The sequence below is a fragment of the Mytilus edulis genome, chromosome 13, assembly GCF_963676685.1.
Source record: "Mytilus edulis chromosome 13, xbMytEdul2.2, whole genome shotgun sequence".
NCBI classification, from domain to species: domain Eukaryota; kingdom Metazoa; phylum Mollusca; class Bivalvia; order Mytilida; family Mytilidae; genus Mytilus; species Mytilus edulis.
The window spans coordinates 48,037,069-48,064,651 of record NC_092356.1 but is presented as its reverse complement, the minus strand read 5'-3'; the positions used below and the strand labels follow the sequence as shown (position 1 = coordinate 48,064,651).

The 27,583-nt window shown below is 31.3% G+C and overlaps 1 protein-coding gene across 3 annotated transcripts in view; it reads right to left on the bottom strand.

Moving 5' to 3' along the window:
• Positions 1-7,079: 7,079 nt before the first annotated feature.
• The window catches only part of LOC139500786 (phosphatidylinositol 4,5-bisphosphate 3-kinase catalytic subunit alpha isoform-like), a 44,107-nt gene continuing 23,603 nt past the window's right edge, over positions 7,080-27,583 (bottom strand). For all 3 annotated transcript variants that reach the window (XM_071289626.1, XM_071289627.1, XM_071289628.1), the window contains exons 5-20: positions 27,315-27,432; positions 26,186-26,304; positions 25,373-25,552; positions 24,776-24,911; positions 23,896-24,035; positions 23,062-23,171; positions 22,361-22,607; positions 20,849-20,952; positions 20,117-20,276; positions 17,858-17,973; positions 14,623-14,744; positions 12,001-12,079; positions 10,916-11,083; positions 9,566-9,683; positions 8,902-9,053; positions 7,080-8,339 (exon numbers count right to left, since the gene is read on the bottom strand). In XM_071289626.1, the coding sequence (XP_071145727.1) occupies positions 8,075-8,339; positions 8,902-9,053; positions 9,566-9,683; positions 10,916-11,083; positions 12,001-12,079; positions 14,623-14,744; positions 17,858-17,973; positions 20,117-20,276; positions 20,849-20,952; positions 22,361-22,607; positions 23,062-23,171; positions 23,896-24,035; positions 24,776-24,911; positions 25,373-25,552; positions 26,186-26,304; positions 27,315-27,432 (2,334 nt within the window). In that variant the 3' untranslated portion in view covers positions 7,080-8,074. The remainder of the gene's footprint in view (positions 8,340-8,901; positions 9,054-9,565; positions 9,684-10,915; positions 11,084-12,000; positions 12,080-14,622; positions 14,745-17,857; positions 17,974-20,116; positions 20,277-20,848; positions 20,953-22,360; positions 22,608-23,061; positions 23,172-23,895; positions 24,036-24,775; positions 24,912-25,372; positions 25,553-26,185; positions 26,305-27,314; positions 27,433-27,583) is intronic.

Sequence of the window (27,583 nt, the reverse complement as noted above, 5' to 3'; positions counted from 1 at the left end):
AAATTTTGTATATACGCCAGACGCGCGTTTCGTCTACAAAAGACTCATCAGTGACGCTCGAATCCAAGAAAGTTAAAAAGGCCAAATAAAGTACGAAGTTGAAGAGCATTAAGGACCAAAATTCCTAAAAGTTATTCCAAATACAGCTAAGGTAAAATATTCGCTTATTATGGGTAACATGATGCCTACATTTGGTTCATTGCAATGTCTATATGTCTGACAGATAGGGTTGACCAGACATCGACCTTATTTCATGGATCAGTGATACAGGACGGGTAAAATGTTTGTGGCTAAGTCCGTATCTCAGATACTGTAAGCAACCATGCAACTATGGAATGATTGTAAAATGTAAATGTTTGTTTGGCAGATTTCATATAACTTGTTAACCTTTATACATTGTACTTGGATGGAGAGTTGTCTCATTGTAACTCATACCTCATCTTCTTATTCATATTGACCTCATTTTCAGGGTTCATTTGTCAGTGTTATGTTTTTTTTTTCTGAATTGGTCTATTTGTCAGACTTTATAGTCATAATTATATTTTGAATATGAAACGATTGTACGGCGTACATGTCTTTCTGGCAGGGTTCGATTGACCTTGACCTCATTTTCATAGTTCATTTGTCAATTGTTAGTTTTCATGGCTCTATCTGTTTAGCAAAAACTATAACATTATTTGGTTAATGGAATGATTTTAATGTATAAACGTCAGTCTAAAAGGGCTCAAGTGACCTTAACCTCATTTTCATGGTTCATTGAACAAATGTTAGTGTTGGGCATTTTTTCATACTTTTGTTTGTTTCTCATGTGGAATTATTGCATGGTGGCCTACAGTAAATCAGTTGCTTATCAGTGATACACTACAAAAGTAGTGGTACTCCAGATAGTGGAGGGAAGAATAGAGAAGAAGAAGAAGAAGGTGGTTATGGTCTGTTTCTCAGATACTATAATCGATCGGTTAACTTTCTGTGTTCAGTATGATTTAAAAGTGTACATGTCTGTCTGGCAGGTTCGGTTGACCTTCACTACATCTACTTTGATCAGTGATGCTAGATTTATTCAATATTTGTAGTAAAACCTTCTTATTACAGATTTTCGACGTAAGTTCAATCATGATAAGTAAAGCAGGCAAATCATTTCAGTGTGTGCACTCCTGTAATAAATTGATGATATTTGTTCCTTTATGAAGATTAAAAGTATTCAAGTAAGAATTTCTCATACACAATCTTATTACAGACTAGATCCCTTTTCCTTTTCAATTGTGAAGTCCCTTTAATATGTGGTATTCTTGAGTCGGTTTCACAAAAAACCTTACGACTAAGATCAATTGTAAGTATACTGAATTATTCATGACTTACGATCAATAATTTATTGTAAGTATACTGAATTATTCATGACTTACGATCAATTGTAAGTATACTGAATTATTCATGACTTACGATCAATCTTAATCGTTAGTTTTTTGTGAAACTCCTGTTGTTTATTTTTCTATTAATTGTACATTTCGAAATTGTTTCTATGTTTAATTAATTGCAGTGATGTCTCAGATTTCAATGAATGCAAGATTTTTAAAAATAAAAAGTTTTACATTAGGGATTACTTATCTGAAACTTTTCTAAATATCAAGAATATAAGGATTTAATGAGGAAGCATTATTCCACCTGCAAGAATTTCTTAAGAAGCATTTCACATCGAGGTCTTTACACTCAAGGGAAATAAAGAGTTCCAGTGAGGTTAATATATGACTAAATAAATCGTACTTTAGTTATAAAACTACCCACCCTTAAAGATCTTGTTATAGGAAGTGAAAAATTGCACTTTGAGAAGAAAAAAATGTCTGATTTAAACAACTGTTTTTGAAACGGACTACATCAAGATGCTTGATTTATTAATTGCCAGCATATTTGTCTTGTTTGAAGGACATGTTTTCAACAAACAATTGGCTTTCTCATAGAAAACTACTGTGCTCCTCTTCATTCCTTTACACATATGAAACTTTACAAGAATATCTTAGGAAGAATAGAGAAAAGCACCCTTATCCTTAACTGCATGTTCCGTTACATAGATGATGTCTTCTCCAAAAAGTATTCAAGGTTTGGTGACTGTGTTGAACGCATTTATCTCCTCGAACTTGAAATGAAAGATACAACAAAAAGCCTCATGTCTTCAAGACTCTTGACTAACATCAAGACAAGTGTGCACACCCTGAAATGTCTCGCCTTCTATACTAATCATTGATATTATGTTGATAGTCCTAAGTATAAAGCTAAGCTTTATAACAACTGTCACATAAACTTAACATTAACCAAGATAACTAAACAAAGACCACTGAACCTTGAAAATGAGGTCAAGGTCAGATGAACCATGCCAGGCAGACATGTACAGCTTACAATGCTTCTATACAACATATATAGTTGACCTATTACTTATAGTTTAAGAAAAATAGACCAAAACACAGAAACTTAACACTGTGCAATGAACCGTGAAAATGAGGTCATGGTCAAATAAAACCTGCGCGACTGACATAAAGATCATAAAATATTTCCATACACCAAATATAGTTGACCTATGGCATATAGTATTAGATAAAAAGACCAAAACACAAAAACTTAACTTTGACCACTGAACCATGAAAATGAGGTCAAGGTCACATAACATCTGCCCGCTAGACATGTACACCTTACAATCATTTTGTACAACAAATATAGTAGACCTATTGCATATAGTATGAGAAAAACAGACCAAAACACAAAAATTTAACTATAACCACTGAACCATGAAAATAAGGTCAAGGTGAGATGACACCTGTCAGTTGGACATGTACACCTTACAGTCCTTCCATACACTGAATATACTAGCCCTATTGATTATAGTATCTGAGATATGGACTTGACCACCAAAACTTAACCTTGTTCACTGATCCATAAAATGAGGTCGAGGTCAAGTGAAAACTGTCTGACAGACATGAGGACCTTGCAAGGTACACACATATCAAATATAGTTATCCTATTACTTATAAGAGAGAATTCAACATTACAAAAAATTTGAACTTTTTTTTCAAGTGGTCACTGAACCATGAAAATGAGGTCAAGGACATTGGACATGTGACTGACGGAAACTTCGTAACATGAGGCATATATATACAAAGTATGAAGCATTCAGGTCTTCCACCTTCTAAAATATAAAGCTTTTAAGAAGTTAGATAACGCCGCCGCCGCCGGATTACTATCCGTATGTCGAGCTTTCCGCAACAAAAGTTGCAGGCTCGACCAAAATGACAAGTGTTGATTGAGAAAATTTTCAACAAAAGAGATGTTTGTTCCCTCAACAGTGAACTTTTATTTCTAAGAGCAACATTCCAGCATTGTAATGCGTTTGAAAGATACATTGTATATCTCCCAGTTGCTTCAATATTCCAAAGCTTGCATTTATCATCATGATTTCCTTTATAGAAGGTTGCTGCTTGTAAGAAAGCAATTAAACCAAGAGTTCTAAGTGGCAAAGTTGAAATCATCCCTTCATAGATATCAGGGACACTGTCAAGAGTTGTTTGATTGTTATGGAATATCTATTACTGTGGATTCATTTATTTTCGTGGGTATCAATTTTCGTGGATGGCTGAAAACTTGCATATTCGTGGATATTTGATTTCGTGGTTTTGCCAATCTCTGTATACAAAGCCTATTGAAAATATTGTGTTCGTTGAACATTTGAATTCGTGGTTCACCTGTACCCACGAAACCCACGAAAATTGGTATCCAACGAATAATAATGAATCCACAGTATACAGATGATCACAAAAAGTCCAAGGACCCTAACTCTGCATAAATTATAAGACCAGAACAAAATTCAAACTTGACTGCAACTTGTCATGATAAAACAGTATACCAAATATCAAATCAATATCTTCAAACACGAAGAAAAAATGTGTGGAAAATTGATTTGACGGACTTACTATTGGACGGACAGATGGACAGTCTGTGCAAACCTAATGTGCCCTTTCGTCAGTAGGGGACTAGTAAGAAGAAAAGGTAACAAACTGCAGGGAAATACAGTCAAACCTGCTATAAAGGTCATCTGTTTTAAGCCAAAACCTGTCTCTGTCACCTTCTTTTTTCCTGCTATGGTAGTATCTCTGCATTTTGAAACCCAAATCAAAACTGTAAGGTCAGTTTTCTAAGTACATTAGTATCACCTTTATTTACAGGTTTGAGTGTATGCTATTCATTCAAGCGTATCACGTTTATTTACAGGTTTGCCTGTATGCCATTCATTCAAGCGTATCACCTTTATTTACAGGTTTGCCTGTATGCCATTCATTCAAGCGTATCACGTTTATTTACAGGTTTGCCTGTATGCTATTCATTCAAGCGTATCACGTTTATTTACAGGTTTGCCTGTATGCTATTCATTCAAGCACATTATTCTATGAGACAATCAGTTTGATCTTACTCCTTATCACCTCAAGCTTCTAAGCAATACTAATTGTAAGCAACTCAAAGGAGGAAAAGAGTATTAATGTGATTATGGTCACAAATAAGGTAAATTATTTCATGGTGATCAGTTAAAATGGCAACAGAAAAATAAACACATCAATGGTTGCTTTTTTTTATGTATAAAATGTGTGGTTATCATACAAATCTATGAGAAATATAAATACATGTGTATAAACAATAATTTTTCTTTACATTCATTTTACAATAACAATGAAGATGCATTTCATTACTTATTCAAATGTCAGAAATGTAACACAAATTATACAACCTGAGAATACAACAGTAGAAAATCTGCAGTGGAGATGAATGTCTTATTGTCATGAAAACTAACAGGTTATTCTGTCATTTAGAGAGTCATATAAATGTGGTGCACAAATGTATCAAATTCTACAAAACGCTGCTGCATAAATAAACCAGTGTTTACATAAACAAACTCATCATAGATACCAGGACTGAAGTGACTATATGACTGTATTTGAAACATGGTCGAGTATCTGATTTTGAAAATGGTTCTCTTGTACCTTTAGACATAGCTGAGTATCAATTTTGAATTCAATCTATATAAAAAAAAAGCTAACATTTACTAAGAATACCCTTGACACTATTCTCATTGTCATAGGATATCTTACAATTTGCAAGTTACAACAATGTACAATTACAATATGATTTTAGATACCATACAACAACTTATTTTGGTAGATATTTTTTGACATAGTCTAACCTTTGTGAGATGGCTGAAAACATTTTGAGCAATTTGTATTTGCAAGTTTTCATAACCTTTAAATACATATAATTATTGTAAGATTTATGTGAATATTTCAGTCGCTAAAAGATGGACAAATGGATGGATTGGCATCAAACGTACAGTGGCAAATATTACATACATATCAGGACAAAAATGTTTTAATGTGAAGTATAACAAGAGGCTCTCAAGAGCCTGAATCGCTCACCTTGATTATTTTAGCATTTATCTTTCGTTTAAAAATTTAAGTGTCCAATTTCATCGTAGTTTGTTTTTTTGGTTTAATGTATAATAATAAGTGTTTTTGTCATACTTACTTAAAAAAAATAAAAGGTGTTTGGTGTGAGATTTCGAAGTTTGTTTTTAAAAGGTGATTATAAACTGCAGTTGACTTGAAGATTCAGTAGTTTTAGAGAAGAAGATTTTTTAAAGTAAAAAAAAACATGATAAACAAATTGTGTAAAATTGTCCTTAAAGGGCAAGAACTCTTTAAGGGGTCAATTGAAAATTTTGGTCATATAAACTCATTTGTAGATCCAACTTTGCTGAACATATTTGCTGTATACAGTTTATCTTTATCATTAATACTATTCAAGATAATAACCAAAAACTGCAAAATTTCCCTAAAATTACAAATTTAGTGGCAGCAACCCAACAATGGATTATTAGATTCATCTGAAAATTTCAGGGCTGATAGAACTTTACCTTATAAACACTTTTATCCCATGTCAGATTTCCTCTTACTGCTTTGGTTTTTGAAATAAAGGCAAAAACTGCATTTTACCCCTATGTTCTATTTTTAGCCATGCCGGCCATGTTTTTTGACGAAACAGAAAATAAAACACAAGCTTTATTCTAGACACCCTACAGATCATTCAGCTTAAGTTTGGTTGTAATTGGTTCAGCAGTTTCAAAGGAGAAGATGTTTGAAATAGTTTACACCAGATGGACGACGACAACGACGGACGCCAAGTGATGGCTTAAGCTCATCGTTCCTTCCGAACGTTGAGCTAAAAAGGAGGAAAGAGCATCGCATTCTCATAAATACAAAATATGAAATGCAGAGATGCTAATGCAATAACATATTAAACATCTATAAAAGATTAAACAGATGAAAATCTTCATCACAGGGGAGACAAACATGAAATGCCCTGTTTCCACAAATAGGACATTGAAATAGAAATTCAAAATTTCAAACAGAATTACTTGAAGTCAAAGATATAAAAACATTCAGAAATTTAACAACATTACTTTATAAAATATTAAATTCGTGTATATTTATATAAAACATTTAACAATAATAAATATCTTTCAGAAAAAGCATCAAAATGCCTCAAACATCTGTCTATCAGAAGACAACCTTTCAAACTTCATTTAATTTTTAATAATTGATGCTAAATAGTGTTTTCACATTAGTATGTAAAAGCAGCTATTCTTAATCATAATTTTAATCACATGTGTAATGCCAAACAAGGGACAAGCTGTAACTTGGTACAAAAAGTACTTTTTCAAATTGCTCAATCTGGTTTAAATTTGTTCATCAATTTGCAAAGGAGGGTAACAATTTTTTTTTAAGCAAATCCATTTTTATACTTTTAAACATTCATGTCATTAATATGGTAGCTGGCTTGCAAAAAAAATTGAACAAATTAATTTCCATTCTCCTTTTATAAAAATATAGTCATATGATTACCTCTTGTTCAATTGTTTTTATAACCTTCGTATAATGTATTGCAGAAAATGTTGGAAAATATAAAAAAAACATATAAATACCCCTTAATAATATCTTATCTGATATCAAAGACATTTGGAAAATCCAAAAGTGCCAACCCATTTCTAACTAATGTATAAATCTAATTCAATATTAATATAAATGATATGAATTAAACATAGCCTAAACCCTTTTTTTCAATTTTTACAATAATATGTTATGAAAGAATTTTCAAAGCTATCTTAGGATTTTTAAGCATAGGTTTTAGGATAGATCACTCATTGAAGGTTTTGTTAGCATTTGAGTATTTCTGTAATTAAGCTTTTCAAATTGTAAACTCCATTTATGATTCTTTGCAAGTTTATTATGCAAGTTTTAAACAAAGTCAAAATAGACAGAACTCAACACACTAAGTCTTGTAAATGGAGTTTTGGAAAAAATATACTGTACCAGAAAATACCCCACTGAGGTAGAATAAAATATAGCACTGTGGAACGAAAAGACTTTACAAGGCATAGAAGGGACAATGATGAAATGTAATAATAACCCTCCAGCAGGTCGTTCTTGTCTAAGACTAATTTTCTTGCAATATAATTTTTAGGACTTGCTTCCTCTAATTGTATAACTGTTCACTGAACATTTTCCCTTTATAATAACAAAAGAAATTGGCAAAATAAGTTGCCATTAATAAATATGGACAAAATATAAAGTTTTATCAAACTCCATTTAAAAAAAAGGATAAAAACTAAAGATTTTACATGATATGAAATATCCTTTACATCAACAAAGTAGTACTATTTCTCAGGAGAAACCTTTTAAACAAAAGTTAAAAAAAAAGGATAAAAACTAAAGATTTTACATGATATGAAATATCCTTTACATCAACAAAGTAGCACTATTTCTCAGGGGAAACCTTTTAAACAAAAAAATAATTATATCAACATTTATGGTCCCTTGTAAGTAAGCCTAGTATTTTTTTTATTAGAGTACAACCATAACTTCAGAAAATTGGAAGAATTCTAACTCCAACAGCAGTTTCTACATTCAACGAAGTTCCTTGTTGTGGTGTCTATTTGTAGACTCTTTTCTATTGCACGTTTCCACTAAACTCCTCTGTGATTGGCTCATCTGTTTTTCATATAATGGAACAACCAATCAGTTTTGACAGTCCAAGCATCGGAATAAGCACTATTGAACTTAGCTATGAAATATTTTAAGGCTTTTTCATCGTCTTTCTCTTCAACGGCTAATGTTTTACGAAGGTAACTTATGTCATCTAGAGATTGTAACTCTGGAATACCACATGACAGCATCATAGTCATAAGATTGATGAATAAATAGGCATTTTTACGAATAATTAAATAAGCTTCACAACAGAGTTGTTGAAATCTGAAAAAAAAGACAAATGATTACAATTAATAAAGAAGAATGTTGATCAATAGGACACATGACATTCTTGCATTATCATAGCTTGATCTTCTGTAAATTGCTAATTTGGGTCAAAACCTTAATTTTGTTTATGCTTTTTGAAATGAAATGAACATGCATGCTTGGTTATTATTTGATGTATGAAGCTCATTTTGTTTGACATTGCATTTCAAATTATGTGTCATTTTTTATCCTAGTTCGTGGTCATTCTTTTGGTAGTTGGATGTTGCAAGTTTTAATTTCAGTTTCCTTTTTATGACTAATGGTAACTATGTTAACAAAAATATTGGTGAATTGTGTACAAAAATAATCACACCAATTTGTGTGCCTGTACCAAACTTGCCTATCTGGACCACATATATTTTTCTTTGTTGTTTGTGCATTTATTTTTGAGTCTTAGGTAGATGTACTGTTGTTGTTTCCTGTTATCACAATCAGGCTTCTTCAGACAAATTAAAAAACCAAAACAGTAAGTATTAAGATAAATAAAAGCCAAATCACATCAATATATCAGTTAACTTACTTTTTAAATTCTTTGTGCTTTAATGGTTGATCTGATCCTCTAGCAATCACTCTTATAAAGTCCATTGTCAATACAAATGGTACTCTTTCTCGAGTTATTCCAAATTTCTTTTTCCTATGATCCAAAAAGTGTCCAAAATCTATATGGAATACCTGTAAAGTAAAACAAGCTATGTTGTATAAAAAAATTAATCTTTAGGCTGATGTTAAATTAAGATCATCATCAAAGGAGCTTATTCTGAATACCATATATATTTTATATTGTTATACCAATTTTTATTTATTTTTCTTTGTTATTTACTGCAGACATTTGTTCATAAAAATATCTTATTCTAATTACAAAACATTTCTTTCATTACTGGTCGAAAATACAGGAATATTTAGCCTTGACTATGCATTTTTTCAAGTGGACCTTTCCATAAAGGCCCCTAACTATGATATGTTCACCCTTCTATCCATACAAAGATCAACAACTTTTTCCGAATTTGCTACTTTTGAAAAATTAGACAACAAATTTGCTACTTTTGAAAAATTAGACAACGAATTTGCTACTTTTGAAAAATTAGACATCTTTGCTAGAGCTATAACTCTATCATACAGATACACAAAAATCAGATATTCCAAGTATATTAATGCATGTACATTATATGTGGTTTTTAATGTACCTGTCCATTTTTCCTGACCATTATATTTCCACTATGTCTGTCTTTGATACCCAGTATAAACGTAGCTACACAGTAACCAGCACAGGATCTTGTGAAGTTAGAAATAGCTTGTTCTTCTCTGAAAAAAATAAGCAAATAAAATATCAAAGTTTAATCCCAATATATTTCACACAATTCAGATTAATGGAGCACAAATTGACAGATAATTGTTAAAAATATTAAACTTTAACTCGACCCTAAGCTGCAGGAAATACAAATGCATGACTGTTCAATCATGAATACCTAATGAAAAAGTTGTTGATTTTTTCTAGTTTACCAAACTAAACATGTTGGAGAAACTATTGTTTTGTTTCAGTTGGAGAGTTGACTCACTGGCAGCCGTAACAACATCTTCTCTAATTTTTGTGCTATTTTCACATTTCCTGACCGGTGTGAGAAAAATATTTCTCCTCACTAGTGAAAAATCTGTTCTCGGCAAATGATTGGTTGAAATTTAATTGTGACGTTGAATTTTCTTGTTTTCTTCTAAATTTTCTTATTGTGACGTCATTAAAAAAGGCAACCATGCCTGATGATGTCACATCAAAAGTACACATCTTTCCTCATATCTTTGAAAGGAAGGATAAAAATCATTAGAGAAACAGATTCCACCACTGTAACTTGTGTATTACGATATTTCTCCACTCTCAAGAGTTAAATTTTAATTATTTAAATAGCTCATCTAGCCTCGTTCTTTAAATATTAAAATTTAACTGTCTCGATTGGAGAAATATCGTAAAACACTTGTTGCAGTGGTGGAATCTATATTTCTCACTTTTATATGGACCCTATATTTTTTTAACTTCCTCCCTAAATGTATGATTCCAGAAAGGTTATGGACATTAGACTAATGGCTTGTCTGATATTTGCTTTATGTAAGTCAGATAGATAGATAGATATTTTTTATTTTTAAGTACAACTTGGTACGTATACATGAAATACAATATATTACAAATTTAAACATATGCAGTCAATAAACATGTATATCTATACTAACCAGCATTTATAGGTTTATGATGCACTGTCATTTATTAACAGAATATTATATGAATAAAATTCAAATTCATAGTAATCCTTATTTTATCTGAGGCTTAATTCTTATCATTGTATTATGAAAATTATTGATGTTGTAATGTTTATGCCCTTTGGGGCCCATAATTGGAAATAAAATATCTTCTTCTTCTATCAAATATATTACACCAGCAACAATTGCTATTATACAGCAAGAGCATTTTAATGAATATTAGGAGAAAATAGTGTTGTTTATTAAATCAGACAAAATGAATCTATGCGTCTATCTACTGTACCTACCTATCTTTATTATGGTACATTATCCAGTTATACAACCCTAGAGAATCCATCTGTACCGCTGCTCGGATACCATTCTTCTGTTGTATACTCATAATGGTCGAAGAATCCCGTACTATTTCTATCACACCTACATCTTTGCCAGTAGATACCACACTATATGGTATCAACCTGAAATGTTCAAATTCTCTTAAATTTAAAAGTTTGAATCGTCCTAACCATAATGGAAGTTTTATAGACAACAAGGAGGGTGGTAATGCCCTTTACCATCAGGCATCAAATGGTCATTTTCAGCTAAGTACTGTTAGCTTTAAATTGGTTAAAATTTTACCGTGATTCATCAAAATATCCTTATCATGATTCGTCAGAGGTCTCAAATAATTATTGTTACCATTATTTTTGGAAAAAAAAATAGCGTGATTCGTCAAATTCAGCTGATTTTTTATCATCTAAAAGAAAGTGTACATTTTATCGTCATGCACTAAAAATTACCGTAAATGTCATTTGGCAAGAATTTCTACCGTTATACATCATGAAAGTACACCCATTACTACCTTCAACTAGAGATACTGTGGGCAGAGCTGACAGAAGGACATCATAAGCCCCTTGAATTTATCATGGATCAAAAACAATTCTAGTAGAAATTAAACAAGGATCTCTGATACAATACACAAAGTATTCTTTTTAGTGTACAGAAATTATCATCTACTCATCTCTTCAGTATAATTTCAGGATGCTAATCTATTTTTAGAAGCATACAATCACTGTAAATTAATATATGTAAATGTCTGCCTATGTGTAGTGAGAACTGCAAATTATACCTTGTCCATCAGATTTCTTATGATTAAGAAATACCAGGGGTTAGAATATGTATAAAGTGCCCAGAAAATCAACCTAGCGATGTTAGAGTAGATTTGATTTGTAACTTCCTCCCCAAGCGGGGCAGGAACCTGTACTTGTTATTTCTAACTTCTACGAAAACACCGTCTAGCATTGCGCAGAGACCTAATATATAATCTTCAATGAACTTGACGGTATAAAAAGTGATTTTTACATTAAACATAACACATTACTGTTTTTAAATTTACCTCAGATCTAAACCTTCATTTTTCCATAAAGTGTCCATAATTTTAAATAACTGTACAGTAAGCATGTCCTGACGTAAATCTAAAAAATATATTCAACAAGGTTAATATCAAGAGCTTTTATAAGGAACAAGAATTTGTCCATAGTACACAGATACTCCACTTGCATTATCATTTTCTATGTTCAGTGGACCGTGAAATTAGGGTAAAAACTCTAATTTGGCATTAAATTATGCAAGATCATATCATAGGGAACATGTGTACCAAGTTTCAAGTTGATTGGACCTCAACACCATCGGTGGGGCATAAAAATAATCTAAAGTTTGAATCAAGAGAAATTTATATTTCCTAATTTATAAGAAAGTCATATTTCCTTAGACATATACCCATTGCCCAAATAGAAATTGTTGAGAGTGGCATCATTTTATTTGTAGATGTAGAAATATTCATTAATTTTTGAACATGTTGGTCTATTCAAGTTAAATTCCTAAGATTTCAGCCATTTCACACAGTCCCAGCTTCAACATTCAACACCACAACTCTAATTACCAGATCATTTCACAAAGGCTAACTTCTCATAATCTCCATGAGAGATTCGAGGACAAAAGGACTATTATATACGCTATAAAACCAGGTTTAATCCACCATTTTCTACATTTGAAAATGCCTGTACCAAGTCAGGTATATGACATTTCTTGTCCATTCGTTTTTGATGTGTTTTGTTATTTGATTTTGAATTGTGAATAGGGACTTTCCAATTTGATTTTCCTCTGAGTTCAGTATTTTTGTGATTTTACTTTATACAATAGTAAGATCAACTATTTATTCATTAAATTAGATTTTCACTCCTATGCATGCATTTTTTTTTATAGGTATTCAGGTAATACAATACAACAATTAGCCTCAAGTCATATCAATATCTCTCATAGGGTAAGGTATGCAAAGTACTCATGCAAGTGTCATAAACTATCTGCTTTATCCATATAAATGGACTAATTTCACAAAAACAAAGAACTCAATATTTTAATTTCATAACAATAAACAAGGTTAAATTCAGACATTAAGAGGACTCAAATATCTACATTTATTTATTAATTTTTATATAACAATGATTCAAATTGTTAATTTTCTGTTGCTTTGAAATTCAAGTTATCAATGATGAACTTATTTTCAGTGAAATAAAAATATTGTTATTTAGAGATAAAAGGCATATTTAAAGGGAAATAATTGTGTTTTTTCATTTTAAAATATTTATATTTTTGGTTTATCTCCCTTTCATCTGAAGACTATCTTTAAACAGACAAGAGTGCACACGCTGAAATGTCTCGCCTTCTATACTAATCATTGATATTATGTTGATAGTCCTAAGTATAAAGCTAAGCTTTATTACAACTGTCACATAAACTTAACATTAACCAAGATAACTAAACAAAGACCAATGAACCTTGAAAAAGAGGTCCAGGTCAGATGAACCATGCCAGGCAGACAGGTACAGCTAACAATGCTTCTATACAACATATATAGTTGACACATTACTTATAGTTTAAGAAAAATAGACCAAAACACAAAATCTTAACACTGTGCAATGAACTGTGAAAATGAGGTCACAGTTAAATAAAACCTGCTCGACTGACATAAAGATCATAAAATATTTCCATACACCAAATATAGTTGACCTATGGCATATAGCATTGGATAAAAAGACCAAAACTCAAAAACTTAACTTTGACCACTGAACCATGAAAATGAGGTCAAGGTCACATGACATCTGCCTGCTAGACATGTACACTTAACAATCATTCCATACAACAAATATAGTAGACCTATTGCATATGGTATGAGAAAAACAGACCAAAACACAAAAATTTAACTATAACCACTGAACCATGAAAATGAGGTCAAGGTCAGATGACACCTGCCAGTTGGACATGTACACCTTACAGTCCTTCCATACACCGAATATACTAGCCCTATTGCTTATAGTATCTGAGATATGGACTTGACCACCAAAACTTAACCTTGTTCACTGATCCATGAAATGAGGTCGAGGTCAAGTGAAAACTGTCTGACAGACACGAGGACCTTGCAAGGTACGCACATATCAAATATAGTTATCCTGTTACTTATAATAAGAGAGAATTCAACATTACAAAAAATTTGAACTTTTTTTTCAAGTGGTCACTGAACCATGAAAATGAGGTCAAGGACATTGGACATGTGACTGACGGAAACTTCGTAACATGAAGCATCTATATACAAAGTATGAAGCATCCAGGTCTTCCACCTTCTAAAATATAAAGCTTTTAAGAAGTGAGCTAACGCCGCCGCCCTAGCAGCCGCTGCCGGATCATTATCCCTATGTCGAGCTTTCTGCAACAAAAGTTGCAGGCTCGACAAAAAACCGATGCATTCTAAGGGATTCCAAGAAACTTCATTGGTTTACTACAAATTTCTTTTATATCATAGAGTTTTCATGCATCTTAATTTTATAGAGAAATTTATTAAATGTATTTCTGTGTGTTACTGACAATGTGCAGTTGTTTTTCATCATTATCCAATATTTGTCAGATTACAAAATCATTAACCATGCTTCTGATGTAATGAATTATAAGACTTAAAACATACCATCTCCATTTTTAAATATAAGTTTGTAGTCTGTAAACCATATATCAGCCATAACATCTGGGTTGCTAAACACTAGCCACAATGGTTTCTTTTTAGATGTCATTACTGAACAATGCGAAATACTGAAAAAGTGAGAGAGAAATAATTGCACTTAGTACATATTAGTGTATATAATACTTAGTTCAAATTAATCAATAATAGAATACATAACATATTGTGAAGTGAATGTGTTTGTGGAGTATAAAGTGACACTTGTTTGAAAGTAGTTAATTTGAGTTTTACCCATAATCCACCTTTCTAAGAAAATACTTTGTGGATCTATATCAGAATATGTTCCATTCCCCTAAATTCAGAGAGGGAAAGATGGTTTCACTATCCAAAATAATCATTTGCATATTGTACATGATTTTGGCATGTTTTTTTACTAGTGTGGTAAAGTGTTATTTTAGGATATATGTATTTTATATATAAGTAATACTGTAGTATTATATTAGTGCATGGTTAAACTATACGGAGTGTATATTTCAGGTTCGCTCAGGTGTGACTTTTATCAGGTGTTTCAATTGTGTTTTATTGGTATTGATTAGTGGTCAATTCTTTGGCGGGAACTTTACATTTCTACATGGTCACTTTGTGTAATGGACACCATTTTCATTGTCTAGTAAATTGTAATATTATATTCTATTTGGAGTTTGGTTTTCCTATTTATAAGGTCAGTTATTCTTCTTATACTAATATATTAATTATCTATCCTTATAATTATATGTATGCATGATTTACGAATGTTATGAATAAATGCATGTTTGAATGATGTGTAGATGTGATATGCAAGTGTAACAATAGAAAACTTAAAAGAACTTTAAATCTCTTTAGGCAGCAACCATTTGATTTTCTGGGGGGGCTATGGTTTTTTTTTCTGTGCAAACTTTTTTTTTCGCCTTCGGCGAAGAACAATCTATTTTTTTAGCGACAAACCGAAGACAATTTTTTTCTTTCAATTTTAGCATTACATATAGTGGCAGCTGAGGGTGAAACAAACAATTTTTTTTACTCAGGGTCCAAAACAAATTATTTTTTTCACCAAAACCTGGAAACAAACTTTTTTTTCCAAAAAAAACCATAGCCCCCCCCAGAAAATCAAATGGTTGCTGCCTTAATAATTATGCTTTTATGGTTAAAACAGTAAATTATATAAAACAGCTAAATTTCAGTAAATGGATTAAACTATTGAATTTTATGGAATGAATGTTTTATAATAATTTCAGATATTAAATAAAGTCATAAATTGATAAAGATAATAACTATCTTATTTTGATATGCAGATTAGGTTAGTTATGAATTTAATATTTGTACTGCAGGTATTTTCCATATTGATGACCCACCATGTCGGCATCAACCTGATGTGATCGTACTTTAATTGTATTCAAGCCTTCACAAATACCTGTGAGGTAGGTTATGCTATGTTGAATCTATGTGCGTTTTGCTTATTGTATTGTCTGCTTTAGAAAGTGCTTTATGCTTTGTTTGCACGTATGTTCTTGCTTTGCATGTATATGTTATTTTTAAATATGCTTATTTAAATTTGGTATTTAACAGTTCATTGCATTACTGTTATAATGTATTACTAATGCATCGACATATGCATTATGATTAGATTTGGTATTTAGATGTATTCATGAGACAATAGAATTGGAGATCACTATTTCCGACTTAATGAAATTATATAGTATTCTTTTATTATTGAAATGCTTGGAAAAGTAAACAGTTTCCTTGTTCATAATTGTTAACATAATGTTTTAAATCTTTTATATAGTTACTTAATTATATTACATCCATTAATATAATGTATTGTTATTACAGGGTATTTATTTTGGATTACAATATATAACGAAATAAAGAATCCATAACTTTATATTGTCTTGGTGTAATCATTTGCCACGAAACAAGACTACACTAGTGATAGAGTGAAGTAATCTGAACTCTTTAAAAGACAAGAATGTGTCCATAGTACACTGATGCCCCTCTCGCACTATCCTTTTCAATGTTCTGTGGACCATGAAATTTGGGTCAAAACTTAAATTTGGAATTAAAATTAGAAAGAATATATCATAGGGAACAAGTGTATTAAGTTTCAAGTTGATGTGACTTCAACTTCATCAAAAACTACCTTGACCAAAAACTTTAACCAAAACTTTAACCTGATCTTCGCACTATCCTTTTCTATGTTCAGTGGACCGTAAATTGGGGTCAAAACTTAAAATTTGGAATTTAAATTAGAAAGATCATATCATAGGGAACATGTGTACTAAGTTTCAAAATGATGTGACTTCAACTTCAACAAAAACTACCTTGACCAAAAACTTTACCAAAACTTTAACCTGATCTTCGCACTATCCTTTTCTATGTTCAGTGGACCGTAAAATTGGGGTCAATACTTAAATTTGGAATTAAAATTAGAAAGATCAGTTCATAGGGAACATGTGTACTAAGTTTTATGTTGATTGGACTTCAACTTCATCAAAAACTACCTTGACCAAAAACTTTAACCTGAAGCGGGAAAGACAGACAGAGGGACGGACGGACGGACGGACGAACGAACAGACGGAACCACAGAGCAGAAAACATAATGCCCCTCTACTATCATAGGTGGGGCATAAAAACATAATGCCCCTCTACTATCGTAGGCGGGGCATAAAAACATAATGCCCCTCTACTATCGTAGGTGGGGCATAAAAACAGAATTTTCTTTAAAATTCCTAGAAAACAGATACCTGTTTACAAAAATATTGCTTTTTCAGTAGAATATACTTTTTCATGTAGCATAAGTCTCCTCACAGCTATAAGTCATATGTTGTTGTTGTTTTAATTTTATTTTTTTTGTTATTGTGTATAGGTTGGTTGCTATCTATTACATGATTACCGATATTAAATTGTTTATAAAGCTGAAATCGAAAAAAAAAATAATGCATACACGTTTATCTTGGGGCCTCCGTGGCCGAGTGGTCTAAGTAGTTACTACTGTAATCACTAGCCAGTCAACACTGAGGTTGTGAGTTCTTATCTTAATTGACTTGGATCGTCAGTTTTCCTATGGAAGGTCGGTGGTTTTATTCGGCTTCCTCCACCAATAAAAACTGACTGCCATGAAATAGCGCGCCTAAATGCGGTGCTTAAAAGTGGTGTTAAAACACCAAAAATCAAAATCAAATCACATTTATCTTTAGTCATGACTTACTCTAGATCTCCTAGTATATGACTGTTATCAAGGGGAGATAAGAAGTTTTTCAGTCCATCTTGGTAGTCTGGTTGCTGTAACTGGTTGGCGAGAAACTTCATAATTTCATTAATGTCCTGTAAAGTAAGATTAAATAAATTCAATAATTTAAATTGTTTAAATTGTTCACTAGAAAGCTATCAGTCCCACAACAGTATGTTACAAAGCATTATAAACTTGAGAATGGAATATACATCAATTCACATGTACTGTTTAAATTATGCAAAATAAATTATAATGATTTTTTCATTCATTGTTGTTATTATTCATTGCTTTATCAGCTTTTTGAATTATTCTTGAGAAAACTAGATGTGTCAAAGCGACACAAATGGCCCCGTCTCAAAAAGTTGAAAAATCTGCAATTTCAATAACACATGTGGACACAAACATGATGGTAGTCTCACATAAAAAAAATCAGCTCAAAATCTGGAGGCGTATAGAAAAAAAGTTTGTATAACTGTGATTTTCAACAATTTTCAAAGTTGTAACCCTTAATTTTGGCAATAATAAGCGGAGTGGAACAAAACTTAAACTTGATCTGTAACTCATCATGAACAACTCACATACCAAAAATCAGCCCAATATCTGAAAGCGTTTAGAAAAAAAGTCTGTATAACTATGACTTTCAACAATTAATCAAAGTCCAAAGCCCATAATTTCAGCAAAAATTAGCAGAGCAGAACGAAACTTAAACTTGATCTGTAACTCATCATGGTTAACTCACATACCAAAAATCAGCCCAATATCTGAAGGCGTTTAGAAAAAAATTTCTGTATAATGGTTTGTTGCGGAATGACGGATGACAGAATTTCGGAATTACAGAATTAAGGAATTAGGAAATTTCAGAATTTCAGAATTGCGGAATTACGGAATTTCAGAATTTAGAATTACGGAATTTCGGAATTACGGACAAGGGTAAAACTATATGGCACCGACAACTTCGTTGCGGGGCCGTAAAAATTATTCTTGAAAAATATGTAGTCATTTTAAACTTACATAGAGATTTTTAAATATATACATGGTATAACATTTTATCATAAGACTTTTCTTGCCTAATTAAACATTGTATCCCAATAAACTAATTTTATCTTTGTTTTCACCCGAATAATTGTTCATTGATGAATTTTCTTAAAGACCAGTTCCACTTGGTTTAAAAAAAAAAAAATTTTGATTCCCTTACACCAACATGGTTTGATTTTTTCATGTTACAAATATTTCTTTTCTCCTTTTAAACACTTACATCCTTGCCTTCATTTTTGATCATATTAGTAAGTTTGGTGAGTTTATCTAGAGCCTTTACTTATCTCCCTTTAAACACTTACATCTTTGACTTCATTTTTTTATCATATTTGTAAGTTTAGTGAGTTTATCTGGAGCCTTTACTTATCTCCCTTTAAACACTTACATCTTTGACTTCATTTTTTATCATATTTGTAAGTTTGGTGAGTTTATCTACAGCCTTTACTTATCTCCCTTTAAACACTTACATCTTTGACTTCATTTTTTATCATATTTGTAAGTTTAGTGAGTTTATCTAGAGCCTCTACTTATCTCCCTTTAAACACTTACATCTTTGACTTCATTTTTTATCATATTTGTAAGTTTAGTGAGTTTATCTACAGCCACTACTTATCTCCCTTTAAACACTTACATCTTTGACTTCATTTTTTATCATATTTGTAAGTTTGGTGAGTTTATCTAGAGCCTTTACTTATCTCCCTTTAAACACTTACATCTTTGACTCCATTTTTTATCATATTTGTAAGTTTGGTGTTTATCTAGAGCCTTTACTTATCTCCCTTTAAACACTTACATCTTTGACTTCATTTTTTATCATATTTGTAAGTTTAGTGAGTTTATCTACAGCCTCTACTTATCTCCCTTTTATCACTTACATCTTTTTCATTTTTGATCATATTAGTAAGTTTAGTGAGTTTATCTACAGCCACTACTTATCTCCCTTTAAACACTTACATCTTTGACTTCAATTTTTATCATATTTGTAAGTTTAGTGAGTTTATCTAGAGCCTCTACTTATCTCCCTTTCAACACTTACATCCTTGACTTCATTTTTTATCATATTAGTGAGTTTAGTGAGTTTATCTAGAGCCTCTACTTATCTCCCTTTAATCACTTACATCCTTGACTTCATTTTTTATCATATTAGTAAGTTTAGTGAGTTTATCTAGAGCCTCTACTTATCTCCCTTTAATCACTTACATCCTTGACTTCATTTTTTATCATATTAGTAAGTTTGGTGAGTTTATCTAGAGCCTCCACTTGTCTCAGTAACATCTTGAGGTTGGATCCACACCCTCGACAGAATGCTTCCAACACCAAACCAAATCTTAACTGGATTGATGTATTATGGATTTCTGACCTTGTCAAATAAATAAAATATATTTACATTTAAAGTAGTGAAAATTGTGAAAATTGCACACCTATCATTTTTTTCAGAGTTTTTGGTTCCAGTATAATTTCGGCCCCCAAAAAGGTGTAGTTTTGTGTCTGTTTTATTTGTTCTCAAGTGATTCAAATTTACTGTGGATTCAATTATTTTGATGGGTACCAATTTTTCGTGGATTGAAGAAAACTAGCATTTTGGGTTGATATTCAATTCCATTATTTTGGCAAAGTCTTAAAGTTCTTACATTCCTTATGAAAACTAATAATTCATTGAACATTTAAATTTGTGGTACCTCTGTACCCAAAAAATCCACAATATTGGTATCCAACAAATTTTTAATGAATTTACAGAAGTATGAGAATTTGACAAGTTGTATAGACATCTGTCAATTGTAGAAGACTCAATGTTACCTTCTAGATGTCTTTTTTTGGTTATTTTTGTTGTTGGATTGCTGTCTCATTTATTATAGCTTCACATCTTCTTTTATTTACATCATAAAAATAAACTATCAAATTTCTGTAGGATCTAGAGTTTATCATACTTACTTGAGATGCCAGAAGAACAGCTGTCCTGTTTTCTGATTTTGAAGAGCTCTCTTCAGAAGGAATCTTGTAATGGGGCTGTCTAAATACGGCTCAAATTTCAGTGCCTAAAAAAAAAAGAGAGGCACATACAGTTAACAAAGATATTTATCTTCAAGTACTAACAAGACAAAGTAACACTTAAAGAAATGATGTGGTTCTTTGACTCCCTCAAATATAGATGGCATTCGTAATAACATCATCATTAAGGTGGTACCTAACACTACAGGGAGATAACTCTGTAAAGTCAGCTAAACGTTTTAATTACGTTGTGTTGTAAAAGGAATATTAAGCTTCTCAATGATCAAAATTGGGTGTTTGTCAAATTGCTATATAACCAGTGTAATTTTTCTGGCAAAACGGCTGGTTCAAAAAAATTTTAATTTTTATATTTTTGTTAAAGTAAAATTTTATGAAAATTAAACGAGCCAAATTAATTTTAGTCAAAGTCTTGGGTACCACCTTAAAGGTCAATACTGATAAATATCTAAGTTCATTGATTGTATGATCCTTCTCAAAATTTGAAGAGATATTTTAATTTTCAATGTATCTAAAATAAACTTATATTTTCTGCAAGCTATTCTAGATGCTTTATTGTGAAGTTTTTGTAAAAGTTCGAAAAATATCGTCTATGTTTTTTATTACAAAAATCAATTAATTGGAAGTTGACACAAACATGGGAAAGGACAACACAATATTCAAAGGCATTTATTATTTTTTGGTATTTTTGTACATTGTCAAACATTTCAATAATAAATGCACCTAAAAATTACTGAATTTACAGTACTTATTGACATGCAAGATTGTTTTCATGTAAACAAAACTTGCCATAAGTAAGATGACATAGTAAAATGAATCTAAATGGGATAAAAGCCAAGTGCACTGCGCTTGGAGCAATCTGTACTAATTATCTAGTGTGACTTTATGGTCAGAAAGTGTACAGTTAGTTCATCTTCCTTGCAGGCCTGTTCTCAGGATGTCTCTAAGGTAGGTTATTTGTGGTCAAGACCTCTTAATCACCCAGGTAACAGGTATACCTTAGTTCAGTTTAACATTATTTGTTCACTTGTTGAGATGAATCAAATATCACGTAAGCTGCGTCAGATAAAAATCGACCTTATGCAAGTGCACTTATACATGTACATGTACAAGACCGACTGATTTTTGAACTACTAAATAACTGATGAATTTTGGTCAGTGTTGTAGGGTTCTAATAACAACTAAATTCAAACAGTTGCAGACTTTCCATAGAGATTTTTACCCCCCCCCCCCCTCCCCCCCCAAAAAAAAGTAAGCAGATTATTGATATTCATATGAATAAGGTTGATTCCAATCAGATGTAGGCTCACATGATGAAATCATAATAGTTTATGGATATAAGTAATAATATATATCATGCAATACACCATTTTTTAATGTACAAATAGTATCCCTTTTGTGAAAATGTATATAATGTATGAAAAATTAACCACCAACCTGCACTAATTGTAACATATACTGTTGTAATTTATCATCAGAGAAACCATGATCCAGACAGGTAACAGCATACTGTCGGACGCACAGATCTGGGTAAGAACAATCAAGCAACTCCATGGCAAATTCTGGAATCAATCGGGGCCATCTCCGTAACAACATGTACAGCTGTGCTACATACTCCCTCTCATTCCATTTCACTGACTGTAGGAGTTTAGGTAAGGATTGAGGAACTTGGATACAGTATTCTCTGTTCAAATTTGAATTATAATAAATTGTAATTAGTTTGATTTAGTATGAAAAATGTTTCTTCATAAAATCAGAAATAAGGTAGATTTTTCATTTTTATGGGATAGCAATTTTTGTGGTTTTCATGGTATAGTGTAACCATTAATTCAAATGATAAACAAATTTGATGTGGCAAAAAAAAACCCCAAAAAATCATTTTAAACGGGAAAAAACAATGAAAAAACGTTGATGACATCAAAGGTCACATGACAAAATTATGTCTATGAGCTGATAAACAAAACAATGTCAGCCAATCAGAAGACCTGTTACATCCAAAATTAAATTATTAATATTTAGAATCTTTGTATGTATGAAAATACATTAAACAACTTCAGATCAGTTCTTTTTTTTTTTTTGATAAAGTTTATCGATTTCTAAATATAAATTACAATGTTGTAGATATTTTTAGCTTGTACCTTAATTTCCATAGAATATCTTTTTCTTGTTCTGATATTTCTGATAGTGGATCTCTACTTGTTATATCATCCACCATAGCTTGCTCTTTTGCTTGTATTTGGGGTGTGTCCTGTTAAATTAAAATCATATCAGCAATGCATAATTATAAGTTCACCTTTCATGGTAAAATTCAATCAATTCATTTAAAAGAATTAACAAATTACAATGGTCACAAATATAATGTACACAATTTTTTTCTTCAAAACATAAAGTTATGCATATACCATATATATGTCAAAAGCCTGTAATTAAGTGGATGTCCTTTGTTTTTGCTATATATTATATTTATTTTTCATTCATTATTTTGTACATAAATCAAGCAGTTAGTTATCTTGTTAGAATTTGTTTACATTTGTCAATTCAGGGCCTTTTATAGCTGACAATGCGGTTAGGGTGAACTCATTGTTGGAGGCTGAACGGTGACCTATAGTTGTTATTTCTGTGTCATCTGGTCTTTTGTGGAGAGTTGTCTTGAATGTGATAAGATATTCTTAATCCTTTGTCATATTCTAAATTTGCCTGACTCTAATCCAGAAATATGATATTCTTAGAGATGCTCAAGTTGAGAGTCTATTTCTCTAAAACATTGATGTATCAGCACTATTCCAACGATATAAGAGAAAATCATTTTTTATCTATTCAATTCATCAGGTTGTCTTTTTTCATGACCTAACAATCACTGAGAATAGTCGAACCATATGTAAGCACGAAAATAAATTTGAGGTGATAATCAAATTTTGACCAATGAAGAACTGACTTATCAACTGATAAGTGAAAATTATAAATTCACTAACCAGATAAATGAGTGGTTGTTCTTTGCTGATGGCATATTGAGCTAAATCTTCAATCTGTTTCTCTGGAGGATATGAAACAGGATGACTTAGTCTGTCAAACTCTATCTCTAAACATGGGGTTTCTTGGTCTGGATTGGAACCTAAAAATAAACAAATCTTTTATGGAATCTGAACAATAGTTTATAGTTTAAACAGTATATTAATACAATAAATTGAAGCCTATGTAAATGATCAATAAAATAAACTGTTGCCACAGACATATGTCTCCCTTTTTGCAATTTTGAATGTAAAATGCAAATATTGAAATTATGATGGCATAATATGTTGTAATATGTTGTGATATGATTAGTATATTTAAGCATTTTAATGAAATGTGGAACATATCAAGGAGTTGGTTAACCAAGCCAAATCCTACTGATGAAGTCTTTAATCTTTTAGTTAAGGTGAATTTTGTTGTTTTTTTAACTGCCCCTCCTCTTTTTTTTTTAACAGAGCTCATCTTGAATAACCTTCTGCGGTCCCTTTTATAATCAGGGATCTACCAATAAGCTTGAAAATACCAATTTATATGGAATGTTGTAAGGTTAAATTTTTGACCAACAGGTGGCATTTAATAACTTTCCTATTCTTTACAAAATATTAAAATATTTTCTATTCTATGAACTGATATACCTATTGGTTATCCCTGCAAGTCCTGAATATGCATGGTTATATTTTCTAGATGTAAGATTTAATACACCAAAAATCAAACTATTTATCATCCCAAATAGCAATCATTTAAATTGTCAGAGTTAACAAAGAAATCCATACATTTCTTTCTGAATATGATATACAAAATACATCAGTGGGTCCATAACAATTTTTCATATTTTTTCTTTACCTGGGAGACCAACATAATTCAAGAGGTCATCCATTCCCTGAGGTAACGGCCACAGATTCAAGCTGACCTTTTCGTTCATAAGTCTATCGTTGAAATCAAATAGCTGCAAATTGGCCCATCCTAAAGATAAGGGTTCCTATAAATAATAAGATTCATATATTTTTTTCATTACTCTGAAGAACAACAAGGCAGATATTGTGCAGGACTTTGAAAAATATTGCTGTTGTGAGATTTCTTGCACTGCTAGTTTTCTTATCAAATTTTCTTTAAATGTTTCACTATAACAATAATAAATTGGTGTCAGAGATCATTTCATAAAACTAAAACAATGAATAGATAGGAATTTTGTAGTTCCTTGACAATTTACATATTGACATTCATTTCATAAAATCGCAATTAGTACAAATTTTTATTTTATTGGAAATTCAATGAAATAAGGTCAATCTTATTTTAGTTTGTCAAACCGGGGGTGTTTTATATTTCTTAGACCTACATGTAGAAGAAATCCACACTATTTCTAACCTTTCACTATTCTCTGTTTCAAAGTTAAATATTTACTGATTTTATTTCACTGGAACTAAATTAAAGAAAACCTACCCTCTTTTTCTTGGATGTGTAGCAAATAGATAAACATAGTTTAGCACTTCTAGGTAAGTCCTGTATGTACAAAAACTCTAACCATTCATGCCACTGGGGATTGTTTGAGTCAACCATTTTTGTATCTTGGAATTCACATAGAGCTTCTGTTCCATGGTAAATTCCTGCTTTAACATATATCTGAAACCACAATATAAGAAATTAAAAATTACAAAATCAGAGCAAAACCTTAATATACTTACTTACTTGATTCATGTTTAAATTTGATAAATAATATGTACATGATGTATCATTATTTCAAATTATAATTGCAGGAATTTTTTTTGGTAATCCTTATAAACCTTTCAGAGTATTGTAAATTTTGAAAACTATGTGATGTTTTATTATTGCAAATATTGTGAGAGGAAAGTTTTTGCACAACTGAACTGTCTGATTGCTGTTGATGTTCTTGGCTATATTGTGGTGTTCTTATTTGTATATGAAGTTTTAGTACCAGGAGAAAACACTGACATTTGGCAGAAAAACCATAAATCTTAGTCAATGAAGATAGAAGTCTATTATTTCTGCCACAATCAGGGCTCAAACTTTTAACCCCAGTGTTGACATATTGTAGCTGAGCTACTTAGAACTCTCAGCTATCAAGGATGGGATAGCCTTTAAATTTTCTTTAAGGTACATGCACTAGGAAGAATGTTCATAAAACGTTCATAAAAGGTAAGATCTGCCTATTAACAAAGAGATTAAATATACCTGACAATAAATAGAAATATATACATTAGAATCGTGTTTGTTCATAAATCAACAGTTATCTACCTTTCCAAGTTCTTTTACATTGACATAAGTGGCACATAATATTTTAATTCTAAGTTTGGCATGAATTTCCCACAGAGATAATGTCTTTTGTTGGTTAATTTCTGTTAGTAACTGCATCCCTGTAAGATAAAAAAAGATTTAAAAAAATGTTATCACTGAATTTGGTATTGGTTTCTGTTTTGAGAGGAATAAAAACCCACAAAATCACAATTTGTTGAAGTAATAAAGAAAATATCTGTGATGTCAAGAAACAGGACAGACGGGTCAAAAACATTATACCCTCCACAACTTTGTTGCATGGGGTATAATAATTCTGTACATTGACAGTTTCATAAACTATTTTTTTTTTACAGTTTTTCAAGCTATGCTGTACAATTCTGTATCATAAGTCCTGTGTCATTTTGGTCTCTTGTGGAGAGTTGTCTCATTGGAAATCATACCATATCTTCTTATTTTTACAATAAAAGGGTTAGGGCATGAATATTGTAGAATATTATTCCTAGTTCAATATTTTTGTCATAATTGACAATTAAATGATTTTGTTCTTAAGAAAAGGAAAATTTCTAAAGTAGAAAAAAAGAATAGACAAATCAAAATTGATGCAATGAAATTAATCCAAGGTATTCATGATATGAGCCGCGTCGGATAGAAATCGACCTTATGCAAATCTACACAATACATGGTTAACCTATTTGGTTTTGAAAAGAAGTTCAACAGAAAGTCTAGGGCTTTGTGCTATAGTTGAGTTATTTATCGAATGCTTCAAAACAGACAAAACTTCATCCTTTATTTTATTATATTTCGTATATGAATGTTTCAAAATCAACCAATCTTATGCATTTACATATCTACATACACTTGCATAAGGTCGATTTCTATCCGACGCAGCTCATATATTGTTTGACAATGGGACCAGTAAATCCATATGTCAATCTGCAAGAGACTTTCGTCTTGGTCCATAATATCAGTATACAAAATGTGAGAATCACAAACTTATTGGCTGTTTATAGCAATCTTTTTATGTTAAATTGGTACGTACCTTTCTGTGTATATGATGGTGTTATAAATATATTAGGTGATATGGCTGCATATAAACTTTCCTTTGTTAATAACATAAACTGGTACATACCTTTTTGTGTATATGATGGTGTTATAAATATATTAGGTGATATGGCTGCATATAAACTTTCCTTTGTTAATAACATAAACTGTGGTATATTATCTCTCGCTATACATTCTCTCACATACTGAAAAATATCATATAAATATATTTATTATTATTTTGATAAGGCAAAAAAAAATACGTTTCGATTCCTTGCTTCTTACCTGGCCAATTCAACACATTTTTATGAAAATTTTGGTTATGCATCTTAAAGTCCAGAAAATTTTCCTATTTGA